Genomic DNA, 21,222 nt, shown 5'->3' on the forward strand with positions numbered 1-21,222 from the left:
CCTTGTTGGTGTTTCAACAAGACGCGAGGATGAAGCCAAAGAAACTATTCCCAATCGGGTAGGCTCCTGACCACCCGGGTGCTGCAGGAAGTCAAAGCTTCTTCCTTCTTCCCCTTGCCTCGCCGACTTGGGTGAAGGATCCGTCTCAACTCTCTATCATGCTGCCTACGCCATCTTCTTGGGGAAATTCGTGAGCTGCAATCACTCGTTTTGCGTTCTCGATGTCGGTGAAGTCGTGTTCTGTCTCGCCTTTTCTCCGACAGCCACACTAAACAATACTATTACGTGAGTACCACCGATAGCGGCTCTTCTACCAACCAGCCTACGAGCGATTGGATATCTCCTCGCTACACATCGTGTCGTCGAATGCTGGTGCGCAGAGTACGGCACGCTTCGCTTCTGCGACGGGTGCCTCTGCTGCGAATAACGGCGTAACCTCGCTTCCTCTGCAAAGCATCGAACTTGTCGAGTACCCTGTCCCACCTCGCACCAGCGCAACAACCCCACGCAGGTTACCCACCGCATCTCTGCCCCTCTCCCCTCAGTCACTTCGGCGCACTCAACAACCCGGTTCGGATTTTTCAGCCTCGCTACAAGCTCGAGCAGATAGAGGACGTCTCCGCTGGAGTAAATCGGTCAAGGTCAAATACTGGAAGGAAGCTGTTCGTCGCCACGCTTATGAAAAGGACCGCGACGCAGATTCCACCATGAAGTTCTCCCACAGCATTCAGTTCAATGCTGTCCCTGACTGGAGTGCATATTACATTGCCTATTCTAATCTCAAAAAATTGTGCGTTTGAACGTCCCTGGGAGAGAAGAAGGGGGGGGGGGGGGGGGATTTTCCTCTCTTCTGTCATGCCACTTTTTTTTTTTCTCCCCCGTCTACTTCCGAGTCATATGCTGTGTGACATGTTATCCGCGCTCGAGTATGACAACTCTTGATTGACCTGAGGCTGATTCGATCTTTTCCATTTTACACTAGAATATATTCTTTAGAACAACAGGCAAATCGGGCAAATGAGCAGGTTACCGATGTGGAGTCTGCGCCGCTACTGGACAACTCTTCAAACCCGGATAGAATATTTCAGCAGGCCCTAGATGCAGAATTGGAGAAAATATGCTCATTCTATCATGCCAAAGAAGCAGAAACATTTGAAGAAGTCAGAGACGTCATCAAAGATGTGGAGGACTACTCAGCCCGAGCCGACGAACTCAGTATGGACGCCATGAATGAGACCATGACGAAAATGAGGACTATGAGCGCTGGCTCCAGATCTGGTCCATTGGGTGACTTTGAATTTGACCAGGAAAGACGCCGGAGTACAACGAGTGAACAAGCTGCCGACGACGATGAGGATAGCGATGATGACCCCCCCCCTTCGCATCCGTCAAGAACCTATTCGCATGGCGCTGGGTCCAGCCACCATGATGAAGGCCGGATGGAGGATATGGGAGGCTCATTTTGGGCCGATAGTGGGCTAGATTTCAACGGTCAAGCCATGGGTCGACGATCTGAGCAATTTACTGATCCAAGAGTATTGGATCTATACAACACCGCTATCTCCTTGAAGAAGCGAATCGTCGCGGTTTATGTCTCCCTGTGTGGTCTTAAATCCTACATTCAACTGAACAAGACTGGATTCTCCAAGGCTCTCAAGAAATTCGACAAGATCCTTGATCGCAGTCTGCGTCGTGAGTACATGAGCTCTACCGTTTCTTCCGCCTATCCCTTCACAGACCCCACTATGACAAAGGTGGAAGGCGATATTCATTTGGTTGAAACTGTGTATGCCAATTTGGGGACCAAGGGCGACCTAGCTTTGGCTAGACGGGAACTTCGGTTGCACCTCAGAGAGCATGTGGTCTGGGAGCGAAACACCGTGTGGAGAGAGATGATTGGAATTGAAAGGAAGGCTCAGGCGGCCAACGTTGGTATTCGTCGAACTCTGCTGGGAGGAGATGAGGATCCTGCAACAGCACGGCGACAAGGTGACGAGCAAGCTCCGCCGGGCAAAGAATTTCGCACGCCTCTTGGATCCTTCCATCCTCCCGAATGGCTCTTTAGCTTGACCTTTGCCACCCTGGTCATTATTCTAGTCGTGTTTGCGGCATTACTCTCCATTCCGATCATGGAAAACCCCGAGCAGCAAAACTGTCTGGCTATGCTCGTGTTTGTGAGTTTGTTATGGGCTACAGAAGTAAGTGCGCAGACATCCTGTTTCTCCCCCGATCCGGCTAACTCAAAATATCTGGCAACAGGTGATACCGCTTTTCGTCACTTCTCTACTCATTCCTTTCCTCGTTGTCCTGCTCGGTATCATGAAGTCAGAAGAGAAGCCTTACAAGCGCCTAGGCCCTAAGGAAGCCGCCGGTGCCGCTTTTAGTGCCATGTGGACCCCTGTGATCATGCTTCTGCTAGGTGGATTTACCATTGCCGCAGCGTTGTCCAAGTACGATATTGCTCGTCGAATGGCCCTGTTTGTCCTGAGCAAAGCTGGCTCCAACCACAGTATTGTCCTTCTCACCAACATGTTTGTGAGCATGTTTCTCAGTATGTGGATTAGCAACGTAGCCTCACCTGTTCTTTGCTATTCAATTATCCAGGTAAGCAGTCATCATCCCGCTGGATGATTCCTTATTTTGGCTAACCCACTCGGATAGCCTCTGCTGCGAAACCTCGCACCCGATTCCAGCTTTGCCAGAGCCCTGGTTCTAGGCATTGCGCTTGCGGCAAACGTTGGTGGTGCAGCGTCACCTATTGCGTCTCCCCAGAACATTATCGCGCTCCAGAACATGCATCCAGGCATTAGCTGGGGGACCTGGTTTTTCATCTCCCTTCCTGTCTGTATCATCTGTATTTTGATGATCTGGGGTCTTTTACTGGCTACTTTCCGCCCTGGTCGTGATACCACCATCGTTCCTATTCGGCCAATCAAGGATAAATTCACCGGGATCCAGTACTTCATCAGCTTTGTCACACTTCTGACGATCGCTTTGTGGTGTGGCAGCCACCAACTCGAGCATGTCTTCGGCGACATGGGCGTGATTGCTATTATCCCCATCGTGCTGTTTTTCGGAACCGGTATCCTCAACAAGGAGGATTTCAATAATTTTCTCTGGACTATCATCATTCTTGCAGCTGGTGGACTTTGTCTTGGAAAGGCAGTTACATCATCTGGGCTTCTGCACACCATTGCCGATGGGATCCGGGAACGCGTCGAACACCTCAGTCTTTATGGCGTCTTGATCGTGTTTTCAGCGCTAATCCTGGTCGTCGCTACGTTTATTTCGCATACTGTCGCTGCGCTGATTATGCTTCCTCTTGTCCGACAGATCGGGGTTAGCATGGATGATCCTCACCCTAATCTGCTGGTGATGGCCAGCGCATTGATGTGCTCATTCGCGATGGCTTTGCCTACGAGCGGGTTCCCTAACATGAGTATGTATTTTTTTCCCCCTTGCAGGTTTACTAGAAGATGCTAACCAATGAATAGCTGCCATTATGACGGAAGTGCCACAGACTGGCCAGCGGTATCTGCAAGTGCGACATTTCTTTACTCGAGGAATTCCCGCCAGTCTGATGTCGTTTGCCGTGGTCGTGTCCGTCGGATACGGGCTGATGTATGTTGCCGGGCTTTGATCAATTGAGATGCAATGGCATCATTTATGCTTATATTTACACGGTTGTTACGCTGAGATATTATGGGCTTACGCAAGAGGTAGAGTGGGGGATATTTTTTTGTTTGTGATTTCTTGATTTCTTGATTCATTTTCCGTAGATAGAGATACATATGCAGTGGTTAGAATGAAATGGCACGCTGATTCAAACAGTACTCTGTATTGAGAGATGCAACCTGAATAACCTCATTCAGAAACCCTCATTCATAGAAATCCTTTAGGGTTAGGGTTAGGGTTTGTGATTGATCATATCAAGAAGTTGAAAGTGAATCAGTTACTATAGTATCCAAGTCAGCATATCCAGCTCAAAGAAACGACGAGAAAAGACCATGTTGAAAACAAAACAACTCAAGGGAAAAAGAAAGAAGGAAAGAAATGCATACAGTAACCCAAGTGTCAAATCCCCATGAAGTTATTCCAACTCCTTTATTTTTCCGGCAGTATACCTCGTGAATCTAGGTTGGTTACAATTGATGAGCCTTGTTGCTGTATATATAGATAGGTACTTGGGTGGGAGCCGAGGTGCTTGGCAAGTATTCAAGCTCCATGATCTCGATCTCCAAGAGTTAAATAAAATCCACCACCATCTTCAAGTTTCAACAACTCACTTATCCAACCCCTCAATCTCAATTTTCTCAAAAAAAAAAAAAAAAAAAAAAAAAAAGAAGGGTCCCAATTTCCTCTGGAGCAAAGTAATAACAATGGCCGACGACACGCAGTCCCGCGGCAAAGACTTCATTATCAAACACATGAACGCCGACCACCAACGGTCTCTCTCTCTCTACCTACAAGTCTACTGCTCCGTCTCCTCCAGGGCCTCCCAACCCCCGAAACTAGAGGACATCCGCCTTACGGACCTAGTGATCAGCGCCCAGGGCACCCGCTACACCATCCCCTTCCACCCCCCGCTGAACAGCCTAGCGGAGACCCGCGGCCGCGTCGTCGCCATGCACAAGGAGTGTCTCCAGCGCCTCGGTCTCTCGGACATCGTCATCAAAGAATACCGCGGGCCGCGGGGGGTCCAGCTCGCGGTTTTCACATGCTGTCTCGCCGCCTATGTGGTGTACGCCCGCCGCGCCAATTTCCTACCAGGGTCTCTGTTCTACGAAATGGCTGGGCTGCGTCGATTCCCTGGGGTGGCGGGATTGAATTACCAGTATGCGCCGCGGATTTGGTGGACTCTTGCCGTGGCGCATTCATTCGAAGCCCTTGGGTTACTGGCGGGGATGAGGTTGAGAAAGCATGGGGTGCCCCTGTTTTCGGGGTTGTGGTGGGCTTGGGTGTTGAGTGGGGTGATTGAGGGGTTTACAGCGTGGAATCGGTTTGATCAGTTGGTGAAGGAGAAGAAGAGGGAAGGGATACTGTAGACTCCGTAACTATACGGAGTGGACTCTGCACCTAGTAGGTAACTACTAGTTAATGTACGTAGTTAGTTACGGAGTAGTCAAATGTAGCCTGAGATACAAGGCAGGAATATTCCCAAAAAAGAAAAGCGTAGACGAGGTCACGGGTCACACTGCTAGTCCTAACGCGGTTAGTGCCCACGAAAATAGGGCAAATTCGACAAGCGAAAGACACACACGGAATTCACGACCGCCGACGACAAGCACTCAACTCCTCGACCACCCAACGACGACCCTTGCGCTGCGTTCCTGGTGAAGGGCTGCAGGATTCAGAGGTGAGTATTCTTCTTAACATCACTTCTGCAAGAGTCTTTGTTTCGATTTCCCATCTCTTCTATCCCCGTGTTGTCGAGCGAGTCGGTGCCGCACATCAATCAAATTCAGTCTGTCGAAACTCGATCATAGCCAGCCAACCTTGAGGAGACAAAAGAAGAGACGGATAAGATTAGTTTCAGACGGGGGAGATTCACCAGTCTACGATTATTCTGCTGTCGTCTTTTCTTTTTTTGAGGCTTCGCGATATTCTTATCTCACACACACACACACACACACATCAATACCATCAATCCATCGACTCGCGTCACGCTCAACTTGGGGATAGAATCGAAGGGCGATCCGAATTGACTCGGATCTTTTTGTCAGTTATTTGATACTAATTGATCTTTTTGTGGATAGTCCCTCATAGACCGCAAACATGGGTATCTCACGCGACTCTCGCCACAAGCGCTCGGCCACCGGTGCAAAGAGGGCCACCTACCGCAAGAAGAGGTATGCGACTTTTTTTTTTTTTTTTTTTTTTTTTTTCCCCTATCATGTGTTGGCAGACAGTAAGAGCAGTTTTTTTTTGACTAGAAAATAGGGCTTTCGAGAAGGGTCGCCAGCCTTCTAACACCCGTATCGGCACCAAGAGAATCCACCTGGTCCGCACCCGTGGTGGTAACCAGAAGTTCCGTGCCCTCCGTCTCGACTCCGGCAACTTCTCCTGGGGTTCCGAGGGTGTCTCCCGCAAGACCCGTGTCATCGTCGTTGCCTACCACCCTTCCAACAACGAGCTGGTCCGTACCAACACCCTGACCAAGTCCGCCGTTGTTCAGATCGATGCCGCCCCCTTCAGACAATGGTATGAGGCCCACTACGGCCAACCCATTGGCCGCAGACGCCAGCAGAAGACCGAGACCACCGAGGTGAAGAAGAGCAACAGTGTTGTGAAGAAGCAGGCCGCTCGCTTCGCCGAGTCCGGCAAGGTCGAGTCCGCCATCGAGAGACAGTTCGAGTCCGGCCGCCTGTACGCCGTCGTTGCCTCTCGTCCTGGCCAGAGCGGCCGTGTTGATGGTTACATCCTGGAGGGCGATGAGCTTGCATTCTACCAGCGTGCCATCCGCAAGTAAAAAAAAAAAAAGATGACAAACCCTGAGAGAATGAAGATGTTATTTCGCATACGCTAAAAATTAACTATTTTTTTTAACCCTTTGGAGAACCTTTACTTGTCATTGTAAAAGGGTGGTATATCCCACAGATGGCCTTTTACGATCGAAGTGGGGGGGGTAGTATCCAGGGAGCATGTGTGTAGACTCTGACCGTCAATGATAGTTATGTGACTTGTTTTTTTATGTTGCTCTACTAGGTTATTGTAGACTGTATAATTGTAGACCATGGAGTAACTTTCCACACCAACTTAGTAGTTACCCCAACACCAGCAACAACACAATTAACACTACCATTCATTCATCTATCTAACTAAAGAAAGAAAGAAAATGATAAAAACCCGCCTCCTCCTCCTCCTCTGAGATACACCCCCCCTCTCCTACTCCAACGCCTACCGCTCCTCCCCTCCCACCCAGCGACATCCCCCCTGCACGCCGGCGACATCGATACCGAACAGACCATACAGCCGGGCTTTTTGCACAGCAGCAGCACCTTCCCCCGATCTACAAGTCTACCGCTGGCTCTGGTTGCGCTGGGGGGGGAGGAGCCGGTTTTTGTGAATGCGAGTGTGGTTTTCCGGTTAATTATCAGCCGGTGAATGCACACCTTGGATGGTGGATTTGGATTTGCCTCTAGGAGATTAGGTGGGACTGAGTATGTTCTGTACCTCAATCAATACTCTCATACTCCTTACATTATATATAAAAGTAACTAGGGTAAACCCCAATCTGCCAGTACCAAGTTTATATTCGAGTCTACAACTGATCAAGACTGTCGCCTGGGTATAGTTGCATTAAATATTCAATATTTTACAAAGCTCGTGAACAAAAGAAAAGTCTTCCTATTAGCAATACAGCCAAGAAGAAAACACAGGTATCTCAAAAGTAATGAAGTAAAAGCGAGATAATGAAAAAAAAAAATAAAAATATCCATCATACCCTGGATATGATATGATGATACCCGCCGCATAAGGGGGTCCATATGCAAGCAGCAGAAGATAAAAAGATAAGAAATGAATACATAAAGTTAAAAATGAGAAATAAAGGAGAGGAAATAACAAGCCAGAGAGTACTGCGTTCTCAGCTCGAAATGGAAATTAAACGCTTTATGCAAACCAATGCCTGAATCAATGCTAAAAATGGAATGAGAAAGGAAGGTTCAAAGAAGATTAATGTCCAGACATTACAATGGCGAAACTGAAAAACCTCCCCGGAGAATCAGAAGCAAGAAATGAAAAAAAAAAAAAAAAAAAAAAAAAAATTGAGTAAAAGGAATGTTACTCCTCATTGACAGCCGGGTCGTTCCTGAAATCGAGACGACTGGTTTTCCGACCGACTCCCTTTAGCAGGCTCAATCGTTTCAAGACGGAATCGCGGACACCGCCTCCATTTGAAGCAGCATAAGTTTGACTGGCAGGACTTCGAAGCTCTGGACTCCGAACGGAAGCAGCACTACTCCGTGTTACTGGACGCGGATGCTCAATCACTGAGGGGATCGTCGACCAGCCTCCTTTAGGGCTGGCGACTATCGGCGTCGGTATATCCTCTACCGGGGCTCCATTGTGACGAGAGGGGGTACGGCTGACATTCTCCATAGACTTTGCTGTTGTTGTATCACGCGACGCGCTTCGAGATCGTTGTCTCTTCTGCGACCTAGAGTCATCACCAGTAATGCTGGCACTCATAGATAGCGATGACGCGTGCTTGTGTAGAACTTCCCCGAAGAAACTTCGTCTTTTATGGGTTGTGTCCCGCGAACGATTGGTTGTCCGACTGTGAATTGTAGCAGCATCATCATCACGGTCGCCCGTATCATCGCCCTGGGCAGTGTGCCCATTAACTTTGCCGGTTGGCTGTCCCTGCACTGTGGCAACAGAGTTGCTTGCCGTGTGGTTGGAACGCTTGAACGGGTTCATTATACTGATTCGATGGCTAACGGAGTGTCTTTGTGAGTGATGTCGACGGACTTGGCTGTTCTTCCTAGAAGCGCGAATTAACCCCTGCTCCGGACTCATAGACCGCGGGAGAGCAGAGATCTGACGACTCTCCAAGGAATTAGGAGACTGATGTCGGGGCAGCTGGGACGTTGTCACTTCTGCAGGTCGGAGAGATAAGAGCTCGGGCGCGAATTCTTCTTCGAAACGACGGGACAACTCGGCCTGCGTAGCTTGATGCGCTGGGCGGGAGTACATAGTGAGGGCGTGTTTGATTGCCATAGCATGATCGACAAGGGCAACAGCTAGGGCTTTCTTCATAGGATCGACCGGCTTCGGTGTATTGGCTTCCTCTTCATCCTCTTCATCCTCATCGGATAGGAACTGACGATAGTGGGCGACGCAGCTTGGGGAGGATGATCTGAGCTCGAGCAGTTGCCCCAGAGCCTCGGTCAAATTCGTCAAACCGATATCTTCACCCGAAACTGCACGTCTGTAGAGCAAGTATAGCTCCTGAGTCTTGCGCCATGTCCGCTCTAGGGCGGTTTGGAGTGGGGTGAGCGCAACCTCTTCAGTCGAAACCACTTCGCTCCGGCGAAGGATATTAGGGAACGGCTCTGCTGTTGTGAAAATGACCTTTTCCACCCATTGTTCTTGAATATCTACGTCGCGGATATGTCTCTTTAGCGTGGAGGCGAAGCGAGTGGGTTCGGAAATCAAGAGATGATCCCTCACTGATGCTGGAACTTTGGATCGCTGGTACACCGGGTGGTTCATATCCCGATGTACACTGACAGGGCTAATATGGAGAAATTGACCTTCGTAATCATGAACCTCACCGGAAGATACAACCTGCGCAGCAGGGTGCTCTTTCTGCATACGGTCGATAAGCGTAGCCATTCGTTCGCTTGGGGCACATTCAACAATAAAGTCCTTGTCTCGGAGGGTAGGAGGGAAGCCAAGGCCTTTGTACATAACGCGGAAGTATCGTGGGAACTGCTTGTCTTCCTTAGCAATAGACTCATGGATCTTTGCCATGGAGCTTTGGGCTCTCGAAAGTTTAGCAAAATCCATCACGGTATCCTCATAGTGTATCGCAAGCTCCTTGTAACAAGCCAGCGCATGGGTCCATGCTTTTGCGTCTTCAAAGTGTTGAATAATCGAAAAGTACAAGGCTTCCTTTCTTTCAAAGGAGGTTTGCTCGGGGAACGCTGGGTTAGAAAGCTCAGGGACAGACCGGTTGGCGTCCCAGTCATACAAGTCCGCATGGAATTGGAGGGCGAGACCAGCTTCCGTGGAATTGCCTGCTGACGCCTGGACTTGAGCTAGCTCATGAACGTAACGGATGAAGATATCCTCGCGGCCCATATCTTTCATGTACTCCATCAGACGAAGCGTGTGTAGACTCTCCGCCATGGAGCCTCCTTGGGAGGCCACAAACAGATCCAAGAGCTCATCCACGGTCGCAATAAGAGCTCTGACCGCATTCGATAGGTTTTCGTCAAAGGCAGAACAACCTTCAAAGCGATCGAGAAGCTCTCCAATAAAGAGTTTCTGTATGATGCTCTCGTTCATGTTTTTTGTTTTAAAGAGGTTGTCAAGACTGGAGATAATCTCGGTCTCTATGATAGAAAGGTCTTGATTAAGACTCCATTCACTGAGAATCATGGTGCGCAAGATGTCGACAGCGACATGGCGTAGTCCTTCATGGACACTAAGGCAAAGTTCAATAATCGGAGCCACAAGCCCTGGTACGTATTGTACCTGGTAGCCACCCAACCTTCTCAAGCCGTACCGCGCTCTCTCTTCATCAGTGCTCTCCCACCCAATCGCTTCCCAGGCTGAGAGGAGGAGGTCTGCGCCTTGTTCTCGAACATCGCCAGCGATCTTCCAGATGGTGCGTCGCTTTTGCTCTGGGAAAGTTTCAAGGGCCAGGGCATCACTGGAAACGACCTTGAGCAACGTAACAAAGAAATATTCCCAAAGTCGAGTATCGAATGTTTCTGCATCATCGGGAGCTGGAAGCAATTTATTGATCAAGAGTGAGGCTAGGAACTCAAGACTCTTCACCGTCGCGCGGTGGTTGTAAACATGGGTGCTAAACCAGCTTTCGGGGTACGGCTCGCAATTCAGAATGGAGTTATGGACGTCGAGTGCTTGAGAAAGAAAGTTGGAGAGTTCCAGGCCCTTTAATCGTGGTGCTTTTGGATTAGGCACCGCGGCTGTGGCTGCCATGATGGCGGATAATTCCACCAGCACCTCGTCGAACTTTTGACTCGTTTTGGATGCTTTGAGCTGGAAAGGGAATGATTTGCTGAACAGAAGAGAGAGGTAGTTGGTGTCATCCACGCCATCCGGAATGATCGAATAGTATGACGAGACGATTTTAGGCATGAACGCATAAAGATGGCGTTCTGGCTGCGTCAACAGTTCTGCAACAATTGCACACGCTAAACGGACTTGGTCGCGATACTGATCGGTGACTGTACCAGTAGCCCCCCAGTACGGGTCGAGCCAGCCGATACAGCTGGAAGCGAGGCTCTGCCTCTCGGAGCCAGAGCGGAAGATATCTAAGCGAGTGTAGTGCTGAATGAGCACTAGCTTGTACAATACCAACATTCCTTTAACATCGTTGCATGAATCCATAAAACTGAGCGCGATCATGATCATCTCGTCCCTCCCGAGTACTTTTGAGAGTTCTGGTAGCCAGGTGTGAAAGTGTTGGACCACGAGAGTTTTACTTCCGACCATGGCAGGAGACGGATTTTTCATCAGGGCCTCCAAGGACTTGAAAATTGTATGCAAGTCCCGATTAAACGTGGACTGAACCCGAGTAATGCCGATTCCTTCCTCCTTCAACTTTTGCTGCTGTCGAGCATTGATAATGAATTTAAGGATATGCCGCCCAACTTTGAAGGTAGCGCGAAGATTCCGTGACTGCTGCGGGTCGGAATGTGCCTGCAAGAGATGAAGATAGCTTCGAATAAGGCACGGCGTAGCAAAAGGGAAATTGAATCGGTTCTCCGTGTAGTCGTCAACTAATGGGCCGAGGTTGAATCGTCGATCGTGAACGATCCCAAGAACGGTAACGAGGTTATTGAAGATAAGGTCCTCATACTCTTCATTACCCGCATTTTCAACGAGAATAGAGAATAGTGCGTCGAAAACCCCGCTCAGTTGCTTGACAATCTCAATCTCGGGGACGAAAAGAACTCGCTTGAGGGTATCCAAGATTTCTGCCACAGGTCGTTCTTTCCAGCTCAGTAAACTAAGTATCACCTGATCCTGGGAATATTCAGTACTGCATAAATGAGTGTCGAGGTGAAGCGTAGCTAGGGGTCCGGTCAGAGCCTCATCCTTGGCGGACTCGTTTTTCCCCAGGGCGCTCCAAGGGAGCGCTAGATAGGCGCCTTTTCCATTCTCAATACTCGAGGTGTGCTTGTCATAGGCATGTAGAAGTAGAGAATGGGGGCCATCTCGGATAAAAGCCTGATTGTCCCATAGAGGCATCCAAGAAAGGGCAAATGGGAACTCGGGTGCATCTGCAATGCTCATAATCAGGTGGGACCCTGGAATTTGGTCTGTGGGGATATTGAGGCGGATAGTCTGATCCCATGGCGTTCCCCGCGCCGTGATGGTGGTTCTCCATGCGGTGTGTGCGGCGTTGTTGGATGAAGCAAAGACACATCTGTCTACTCGAGCTCCTGATGCCGTGCGGACCTCGAGGGTTAACTGCAGATTGCGAAGCCCACTATAGGATGGCATCGGGACTTGACCTGATTGGGGGTGAGAAAGAAGTGCCTCGGGGGGGAACGTAGCGTGGGAGACGGTCACATAGATGTCAGATCTCGCCTTAGTTGGCGCCTGGGAGAAGCCGATTCGCTTGGTTTGAACGATGTTGTGCATGATGGTAGGATTTCTGCGAATTAACGCATCTGGATCGGAGTCGACATAGGAATAGAGATGGAGATGAAGGCGGGCGGCCCGTGGGGATCTCACATACTTGCCGCTCGGGCTGGGTAGTAAGGAGCGGATTAATACATCAAAACCATCCGTGTAACCTTCTCCGTCTTCGTTTTGCTCAGAAGGAGACCAGATATTGATTACTTGCTCGGCGTCCTTATCTTGCCGGAGAATCTGAGAGACTTCTAAAAGGCCCACTCCAATCGTACGAATCTGGGTAGACTCCTTGACCGGTGGAGGTGGTCTTTCCTTGTTGCTGGCTGTGCTTCCGGAAGACTGAGGCGGTGGCCTCGGGCTTTCCTTGGGCTGATCAGAGCTTTGGAGGCCTCTCGGTTTGGAGGACGACCACATCATGCTGCGGCGAGTCTTGAGGCCAGACTTGCTAGAGTGATTCGATGGTGCTGGCTGTTTGACGGGAGGGGGGCTGTCCCGCGAAGCAGTAGGGGCTGGCGGCGCAGGAACAGCAGCAGTAGATGATGCAATTTCTGGGGCTCGAACGCTCACAACCAGATACAGCTTGGGTCCGTTGGTAGAACCATCGCCGATATCAGTACTGCTCAATTCCGTAAAGAGAGTCTTCAACTTGGTGGTTTGTCCTGAATTGGCAAATTGTTCGGGTGACGGAATGTCCAAGATGTAGGTCTCTGATAAGGGTTTGAGAACGCCCGTCTCTGACTGAGAGCACAAGTGAACAGCCAACGTCACTGGACCTGGGGTATTCCCAGATACCGCATTGACCTCTAGGAGCAAATTATGGAGCGCAGCCGCATCCGATGCCTGTGTGGGGCTACTGTCGAGCATGCTCATCTCGGACTGGAGCTTTGCGAGTTGGACAGCGGAATCGTCGCCGGTCAACAAGCGGCCCCTCTGGTCTGGATCTCTCACAATAACCTCGCCACCCAGCAGCTTATTTCCTCGCACGAGCTTCCAGACCACTTCATGCCGTAGTGCCTCCTTCTCTTGCGCCGTGAGAACATTGTACAGAAGTTGTCTCCTGGCAAAGTCGAGTTCTTGGACGATATTTGACATTTCTTCCACAACTGGATACTGCTGGGAGAGCAGCAGCTCGTGCAGATTGGTTGAATGCCATTCCCGCAAGCAAGACGCGATTTCATCAACTAGGGGTTCCGAAAGCGAGGTCGGGGTTTCGTCCCCGATTTTAAGCATCGGCACCGGGGCTGCTGGCTTGGGTGCGTCAGGGTCCCGAAGTGGCAGGCTGACCGGTGTGAGGGGGAGGGGACCCGTTCGAAAGGGGCTATTCTGGAGGGCGCGCGGAGTGGTTTGATCATCGTCATCTGTCTTCTGAATGAAAATTTGGGAAGGCTTCTCTTTCTTTACAATGACCACAGCAGATACCTCGCCCGAGAGATGTTCATCATCCTGGAAGGAGGCTATACTGCTCCTCAAATCCGCCTCCACCTCCTCCGTGGGGTCCCCAATTGACAGGTCTCCGTTCGTCAAAGCTTTGTCTCCGTCGCCTAGGACCTCGCGAATCTCCACGCAATTGCGGGGGAAAATCCCCGAAAAGACTCTGGCCTCGAGCGTCTGACCTTTAATGCTCGTTAGGCCCGCCAGTAAAGAGGGCGGAGCAACCAAGTAGCCGCGACACCATTCGCCATCGTTCCCTCCCTGTTCAATAATGTATAGCTCATCGCCAAGCTCTAGGGGTAAATCGGCCGGGGTCGAGGGCTGGAAGGGATAGATGGCGACGGCAAAGGCGATTCGAGGCAGAGGCCGCCAGGGCATATCTGTAAACGAGGCAGCGGTCCAGAGCACACCCCCGCAGCGGTCGTCACAACGGGCCGTCGAGGAATGGAGGAGCACCGATCAACGCGGGGATGGAATTTCTCTCCTGATGGATTGAATGGGGCGCTACATGCAGGTGTCCTATGAGAGGGTGTGACAAGGGAGGAGGAGGAATGCGGGTAGCTTTAATGGGAATTCGAGATTTTGAAGACAACAAACGGTGTGGTGTGATTTTGATCTTCAGAAAGACTGGAACCTTATACCCCCTATCAGGAGAATATGCAGTCAGCTTACTGAGTTCAGACTGGATGGCAACGATTGACGTGCAGGGGAAGGGGGAAGGGGGGAGGTTGTTAGAAGGGGAGATTTGGTTCTTCAAAGCTCAAGGACAGCTTGGGAAGGGAAAATTGTCACCCGCATGTGAGAGAGACTGTATTTACCACCACACTCGCAGATCTAACTGATGATATTCATTCAATTGCTGCTTTGGCCTTTGCTTTTGACTTTTTTTTTCTTTCTTTAATATTCTTTTTACCCCTCTGTCTCATTCAGTTTCTTGCAAGATCAAACCTCTAGGAAGTGGGAGGAAGTGGAGTCCATTGTTGGTGACCTGAACGGGAACAGTGGAGTAGCGAGAAAAGAAGGGGGAGAGAAGCTTACCGGAAGGAAAGCAAAAAGGAATGGGATGATGGAGGAATGGAGGGGAGGAGAAGGAAGATAGAAGATCAGAGAAGGGAATATGGTCGCATGGATGGAAAAGAAGAGGAGGAGGAAATGAATTGGAGGAGCCAGAGAGAGAGAGAGAGAGAGAGAGAAAGCGAGTGTGTGTGAATAAGTAAAGAGAAAGAAAGAGAGAGAGAGAGAGAGCAAGAGGAAAAGAGTCGATGGTTGTCAATCTTCGCGCATGGGAGGCGGAGATGACCAGCTAGAGATTTCTTAATTTTGTCTGTGCAAAGAGCTAGGATCCATTTCCTGTATAGATGCCAGTACAAGATTGATATCACTAACTACTAGTTAGTAGTTAACAAGATGGATGACTACCTGTATATTTAGTTTTATGGTCTATTCTGATATAAGAAGGCATCTTCAGCCTCCTGCATCAACAACCCCCTGAACCATTGTTATTCTACATCCATCCATCTTCAATCCATGGCTCTCAGCTTCGACACCCAGTGGGACTTCAACCCCCGTTAGTTCACCATCATCAAGTGGTTCCCCTATCACTGACCACTGTTTCAGGAGCAATCCAGAGTTTACACCTGAAGGCTGACGGAGTACAAGAACGGCCATTAGCCTGCTTAGGGGCCTGGGACCTGGGTAGAACACAATCAATCTCCACTGTGGCCCCTCCGTTGGCTCTAAGCCTCCTTCCTCGTGGTCCTAATCCGCATAGAGAATGAGGATTGTCCTATTGATTCATTTGACCTTCTTGGCTAATGGCCTCTTCACTAACCGAGGGAGGTCATGGTGTGTGATCATACCTGTCAGATTCAATCGCGGGAACCGTGGCCGCTCATGATACAGGTTGAGATAGATTCATCGCATTATCCCAATATGGAATGAAGAACCCCTACAACTGCCAGCCATGGTACGGAATAGTGGGGGGAGGAAAGAAAAAAATAGGAAAAAAAAAAAAAAAGAGATATATAAGAGTATCCAACCCCAGGCGCCCATCCACACAAAATGAACCTAGTAATAATATAATGTCCCCAATTCTCATCATGCAAAGAAGCCAGATATACAAATAATCACCCAAGGTGAAACGCAAAAAGGAAAAAAAATAAAATAAAATAAAATAAAAAGATACATCATTACTTCCTAAACATCGCAAGCCCTTCCTCCTTGCGCCACTCCAACTCCAGTTGGCCCTCGTACACCGCGTGAAGCACGCGCTGGGCCTTGTCATAGGTTTCCTCATACCGAACCTCACACTCCCGGAGCACCTTGAGGACCAGGCTCCGGCTGAGACCAGGGTCGTCTGCATCACCAAAGTGTTTCTCCACCCTCTTCTTGAGCATTTCAATCCCCCGCCGTATCTCTTTTCCATCGTACGTGGCCAGCACTTTCTTCGCGACAGCCCAGGAATGGCTGGGGCGGCTGGCAATGTCCGTTGGGTTACTGCTCCCCGCAAGGAGGCTTTCCGTAGACTCCACAAACTCGATCAACTTGCCGAGTGGGCGATGGATGACCGAGTCTAAATACAGCTTCATATGCTCTTGTAGATCCCCCTGGGCCCGGTCGCGCCACCGTTCCAAGACGGGCAGACTGCGAACATCAACCTCTTCAATGTAGTGATTCATATTTTCGATCATCAAAATGTGATAGTTGAGGATTTCTTTGTCTTCTGGGTCACCAGCACCACCGGACGCCGCGGTTGGTTGACCGGGGGCCTCTTTGGCGATAAATTTCAACGACTCCCACATGGCACGGTTGATTCGGTCATACGCTTCGTTGACGCTGATGCGAATGTCGAAGAACTCTTGCGAGGGTTGGGAAAGAATGTTCTCCACCGCTGTAGAAAAATTGGGGAATACTCGCATGAACGAAATGACCCCCTTTCGCTTATTCACCTTGACCTTGGTTTCCTCAATGCCACGGATCTGCTCATCGACAAACCGATTAAAGAGACCGATGAGGCGAGAGTGAAGCTTCTGAAGCGAATGGACAATAAAATCCTGGTTAGTATCATCCAAGTCGGCAATACCTTTCTCGAGCGCAAACAGAATGCCAATCCCTTGTCTACATCAATTCCGTCAGCTTCAGGGCAACCCCGAAAATTTCTAATGAACAACTTACAGAGGGTCGGATTTGATCGCCCAGTCGACCAGGTTTTGCATGTCATTCGGCCAGAACGAGTAGAGTTCATCCATAATTTGTTCCACCCTCCGGGCCATAGCTCGATCCGGATCAGGCGACTGCTTGCTGCCAAAGTCCGGTAGGGGACGCTCATCAGGATTTCCAGAGGCAACGAGATCAGAAAAATCCGTAGTATTGAATGAGGCCAGGTGGAAGAAATGCACAATGAAAGTTTGCTCTTCCGATATCATATTAATCGTCTCCTGGAGCGTGCCTGCGAAGACTTCGCACGGCTCCAGCTTTCCGTGCTGCTTGTCACCAAAGGAAAGGCGGAAATTAGCCGCAGCCCTGATTGTCTTGCCTCTCCTAACAGTGAGTTTCCGGGCCGCCATGGTAATACCCTCGGTTTCCTTTTCCTTGTCCTGGTGGGTGAAGAGTAGCTCGTGTTCCTCACCAGTGGGCTTCCTGGACGTCTTCTTCCATGCTAGGTTATTGTCTCGGAATTGATTTTGGTAAGGGTGTTTAGCCTGCTGTTCGTAGAGAGTGATCAAGCCTTGCCACTCTGGGCCACTAACCTCGCGTGCAAAAAGCATCAAGGCATTATACACCCAAAGTTCCCGGCGAGAATAAATCCTCGCAGTGCTGTCCAGCTTCATAGGATCTTTCTGGGACTCGGATGCGGCATCGGCTCGTTTCTGCTCTGCCACTTGATAAGCAATGGCCATGAACTGCTTGAGTCGTTGAAGGAAAGAGGCAGAATGTTGACGATATTCTTCCTTCTTGTCCTTAATTGCACGCATTTGCCCGATTTCGGTGTCAGCATATACACCTGCGCTTCCATGATCCCCAGCGGCGTCAAGTCGCTTTTTGTTATGCCAAATATCGGGGTCAATCATGAGCATAGCCCTGTATAGTGTAGAAAGTGCGACCTCGGTTTCTTTGAGTCCGTCGGGGTTACTGAGAGATGCCTCTTTCAAGGACTGCAAATCCTTGGCCGAGATGGAAAGCGTCTTCAATAGATTCTGCAGCTCACTCTGAAGGAGCTTTTGATTGGCTGTTTGAACTTGCAAACCTTGAGATTGTGTCTCAATATATGACACGTCATCTCGAAGAGTCTATACCCTGCGTTAGCAAAGGAAATCCCTAACCAGAAACGGACACGAATATTGCAAACTTACATTGAGTTCGTGTGAATACAAAGTAAGGAGGTTATCCAGTTCTTCACACTCATCAATTGTCCGCTCGATCAATTTAGCCAACTGATCCACCTTCCCTTCTTGATGCTCAAGATTACCAAGCCAGCTCGTGGCCTCAACGCGTCCGATCTCACGACGAACATCTACCTCAAGGTCTTCGATTCTTTGCTCATCAGAAAGCCGACCGTTCCATCCAAGATCGGTCAACGTATCATCAAAGTCAATACCATGCCCATTAAGAATTTTTGGGTCAAGCCCTAGTGCTTGGCAATACTTGAGTGTGTTATCCTCATGACGCCTACGTCGACGGTCATGTGGGGAAGGCGACACTGATCTTGCCCTTTCGTCAACCGCGATCTTCACAGTATCCCGTGGAACTTTTGGCGGAGGGACCACTGCGGTATCGGGAACAGCCTCTGTGATTTCAACCTTGGGCGGCTCTGTTATAGGGGATGGCTCTGGAGGCGGCACTTCCTGTGGCAACGGGGGGGGTGGAGGCGGTTCTTTTGGCGCTTCAGGGGGCATCGTACTGACAGGCTCATTTGTTTTCCGAAGAGATGGCGCAGGCACAACACCAGTAATCCCATCTGGCTCGTCGGAACATGCGGCCGCTTTTTTCTTCGCAGCTGCCAAAAGCTTCTCGCCAGCGCCTCCAGGCCGCGGCTTGAAAGCCCCATAAGCAGTGGCAGCTTTTCGAAATGCACCAGCGACGTCTTTGTTTGATTTTTTCTTAATCATAGGCCCTAGTCCTGGCCGATGGGCTTCCAGTGGATCATCTGTGGACGCACCAGTGGTTTCAGACGGGGTGGTTGGAGCAGCAAGTGGTTTATTCTCTGGGGCTGGTTCTTTGGATTCGATCTCCTTTGAAGGAACTGGCTGATGTGTCTCAGCAGCCTTGGGAGCGGTATTGTTACTCGCAGAGGAGCCTGGCCTGAGTTCAGGTGGTACCTCGGCAAATTGCAAATTATTTGAGGCGCTCACTTGCTCGCCCGCAGGGGATGCTGGTTGGCCTACTGGATTGGGGAGCAGTGTGCTACCTTCATTTACGGGTGGTTTCACTCTCAATTCGGCCGGAAGTGATCCAGGACCGATGTCATCCTTAAGCCGCCTAGTTTCGGATGCACTTGAGCTCGAATCTTGCGGACGAAGCACTGGCCGTAGTTCAGGTACTGCTTTCCCATCACGTGATGATGATGGTCGAGGCTCTGTGTGAGAGCTCGCCAGACTGCTGGTTTCCGGCTCTTTATTCATCTTGTCCCACTGGCTGGGGGACGCCGTTTTAAGACTACTAGGGATGTCCTTATTCCTCGAATCTGGCGGTGGAAATACAGGTGCCTTCGGTGCCCTGGTTTCCGATGCCAGTCGCTCTAGTGAACGTGGAGGTGGTTGGTCACTTTGGTCTGTAGGCACTGGAGGCACTGTAGGCACTGTAGGAGGAGGATGCTGAGGCGGTGCAAATGGTGGTGGACCGCTTTTGCCGGATTGGCTGGTGGAGGGTCTTCGCATTTGTTCGCGGCTCCTCTGCGCTCGGAGTGGCATGTCTTCTTCAGTCGGGAGTCGCTTAAGACCATCGCGGCTGCGGGTACGGTTCCAGGCGGGAGGCTGATGCTGGCCACCTTGTGACGAGGGTGGGCGCGGAGATACAACGGAGCTTTCAGGGTGTGAAGGTCCGTGACCAGACCCCGATGGCGCTCCAACTAGAAGTTGACGCTCGCGCTCATCAAACCCGATGAGAGTAGGCATCTTCCCGCCGGTATACTTTCTGTAGATCTTCACCAAGCTGCCAATAAAGAATTCCTTCTCCTTTGAAGTCCTAGCATGCCAGTAGTAAGGTTTCCCAACGGTCACCACAAAACCAACATTCGATGCCCACTGCTTCTGCTGCTGTTCCAGTGGCGTCGACGGTACCCATGCATTGTATGATTGAATTGAAGATAGATCATCTAGCATCCATGTTTTCCCAATCGAGAATGTCCCATCATTGTTTTCCCTGGCCTTATGCATGCGCACTCGTCCAGATCGCCTCACGGCAACGATTATAGCTCTGGGTTTCTTGCTTTCAGGCGATGAGTTCGGCGGCGCAGGCGTAGAGGGATAAGCGCCATCTTCCGTAATTCGAACATGTGTTATATAGGACTCTACCACTAAAGGTGTCAAAAGCAATAGTCAGCCAAAGTGTTCCAAAATACTAGGTATCATGCGGAAGGGGGAAACAGTCCCGCAACATCAGTCAGTCCCCTGCCACAAGCTTGGCCTCATAAGACGACATCCTTCTCAGGGTCTCCTGATTAGAATGTCGACAAAGGCAGGTAGCCCTGAGCAAAGACGAGAGGTTGAAACGGAGCCAAGGAATTCTGCAAACGTACAAGAGCCGTCACTATCTTTCTTTGCAAAACAACTTTGAATAATCCGCCGCTTTTCGTCTTCGAACCTCTCAGCCCTGGAGATGGTGCTGTCACCCGAAGCGGCGTATCCTCCATTGCGGCTCTCAGCACCTCGACGAGGATCTCTCTGAGGCGGAATATCCCCAGAGGGAGGGCCTCTAGAGCGATCGCGCCCATTCATTGTTGTGATTTAAATTTCCAACGGCCTGGATCACTCAGGAGGTATCTGAGGCCAGGTGGACATGATCGGGAATGTTGGGAGGAATAACACAAGGATCCACGCGCGGTATGTATGAAAGGGACGGGTAGTCGACTGCTGTACTCAAATCCAGGGGGGAATAGACCCAACTCGAAGGTCAAAAAGCGGAGAAAGAGGGCGTTAATAGGCGGCGCTCACAATCGCAGTCCATGCAAAATAGAGGAGCAAGTTCGGTGGACTCTATTAGCTCATTGCTTGGGGATGGAGCGGGCGGGCGGAGAGCTCGTGGCTGTTACAGGATCATACATCAAAGCTAGTACTTGCACATACATAATCCCATGCTTACCGTGTCAGTGGCGTACCACAGTGTAACATGATTGTACTTTGAATTGATGTGTAGAATTCTAGTTGTGAAACACTAAATCTAATTTAAAGACATTATACAAAACCTGTCCCCTATTTTTCATTGCAATATTGATCAATACCGGGTCTCCGATGC

At 50.1% G+C, this 21,222-nt stretch overlaps 5 protein-coding genes across 5 annotated transcripts; 3 read left to right on the forward strand and 2 right to left on the reverse strand.

The window, feature by feature from the left end:
• Positions 1-29: 29 nt before the first annotated feature.
• Positions 30-3,855, forward strand: P175DRAFT_0522294 (putative plasma membrane phosphate transporter Pho87; the record flags this gene model as incomplete). The annotated part of the gene is made up of 7 exons (XM_040899247.1): positions 30-58; positions 88-227; positions 322-790; positions 983-2,198; positions 2,260-2,604; positions 2,662-3,439; positions 3,495-3,855. 7 exons carry the CDS (start codon positions 30-32, stop codon positions 3,638-3,640), a joined length of 3,123 nt encoding a protein of 1,040 aa, XP_040754655.1. The 3' UTR covers positions 3,641-3,855.
• A 460-nt stretch (positions 3,856-4,315) lies between these two features.
• Positions 4,316-5,158, forward strand: P175DRAFT_0499801 (DUF2470 domain-containing protein). The gene has a single exon (XM_040896818.1). It carries the CDS (start codon positions 4,380-4,382, stop codon positions 5,043-5,045), a length of 666 nt encoding a protein of 221 aa, XP_040754656.1. The 5' UTR covers positions 4,316-4,379; the 3' UTR covers positions 5,046-5,158.
• Positions 5,159-5,278: 120 nt separating this feature from the next.
• P175DRAFT_0454813 (40S ribosomal protein eS8) lies at positions 5,279-6,553 on the forward strand. Its single transcript, XM_040894585.1, has 2 exons — positions 5,279-5,849; positions 5,941-6,553. Exons 1-2 carry the CDS (start codon positions 5,776-5,778, stop codon positions 6,467-6,469), a joined length of 603 nt encoding a protein of 200 aa, XP_040754657.1. The 5' UTR covers positions 5,279-5,775; the 3' UTR covers positions 6,470-6,553.
• A 1,081-nt stretch (positions 6,554-7,634) lies between these two features.
• Positions 7,635-14,430, reverse strand: P175DRAFT_0165201 (guanine nucleotide exchange factor DCK1). The gene has a single exon (XM_040892487.1). The coding sequence runs from the start codon at positions 14,146-14,148 to the stop codon at positions 7,783-7,785; it is 6,366 nt and encodes a 2,121-aa protein (XP_040754658.1). The 5' UTR covers positions 14,149-14,430; the 3' UTR covers positions 7,635-7,782.
• Positions 14,431-15,959: 1,529 nt separating this feature from the next.
• Positions 15,960-20,705, reverse strand: P175DRAFT_0430595 (GTP-Rho binding exocyst subunit SEC3; the record flags this gene model as incomplete). The annotated part of the gene is made up of 4 exons (XM_040893433.1): positions 15,960-16,887; positions 16,945-18,059; positions 18,123-20,284; positions 20,507-20,705. 4 exons carry the CDS (start codon positions 20,703-20,705, stop codon positions 15,960-15,962), a joined length of 4,404 nt encoding a protein of 1,467 aa, XP_040754659.1.
• Between the last annotated feature and the right edge of the window lie 517 nt (positions 20,706-21,222).

This window comes from Aspergillus ochraceoroseus, assembly GCF_002846915.1.
Source record: "Aspergillus ochraceoroseus IBT 24754 chromosome Unknown P175scaffold_2, whole genome shotgun sequence".
Lineage (NCBI taxonomy): Eukaryota > Fungi > Ascomycota > Eurotiomycetes > Eurotiales > Aspergillaceae > Aspergillus > Aspergillus ochraceoroseus.

What these genes read in the sequence shown, in the direction of transcription:
- P175DRAFT_0499801 (XM_040896818.1), top strand. Translation starts at nt 4,380, where the DNA reads ATGGCCGACGACACGCAGTCCCGCGGCAAAGACTTCATTATCAAACAC.
- P175DRAFT_0454813 (XM_040894585.1), top strand. Translation starts at nt 5,776, where the DNA reads ATGGGTATCTCACGCGACTCTCGCCACAAGCGCTCGGCCACCGGTGCA. An exon ending in GCCACCTACCGCAAGAAGAG is followed by an intron (nt 5,850 to 5,940) that starts GTATGCGACTTT and finishes ACTAGAAAATAG; the next exon opens with GGCTTTCGAGAAGGGTCGCC.
- P175DRAFT_0165201 (XM_040892487.1), bottom strand. Translation starts at nt 14,148, where the DNA reads ATGCCCTGGCGGCCTCTGCCTCGAATCGCCTTTGCCGTCGCCATCTAT.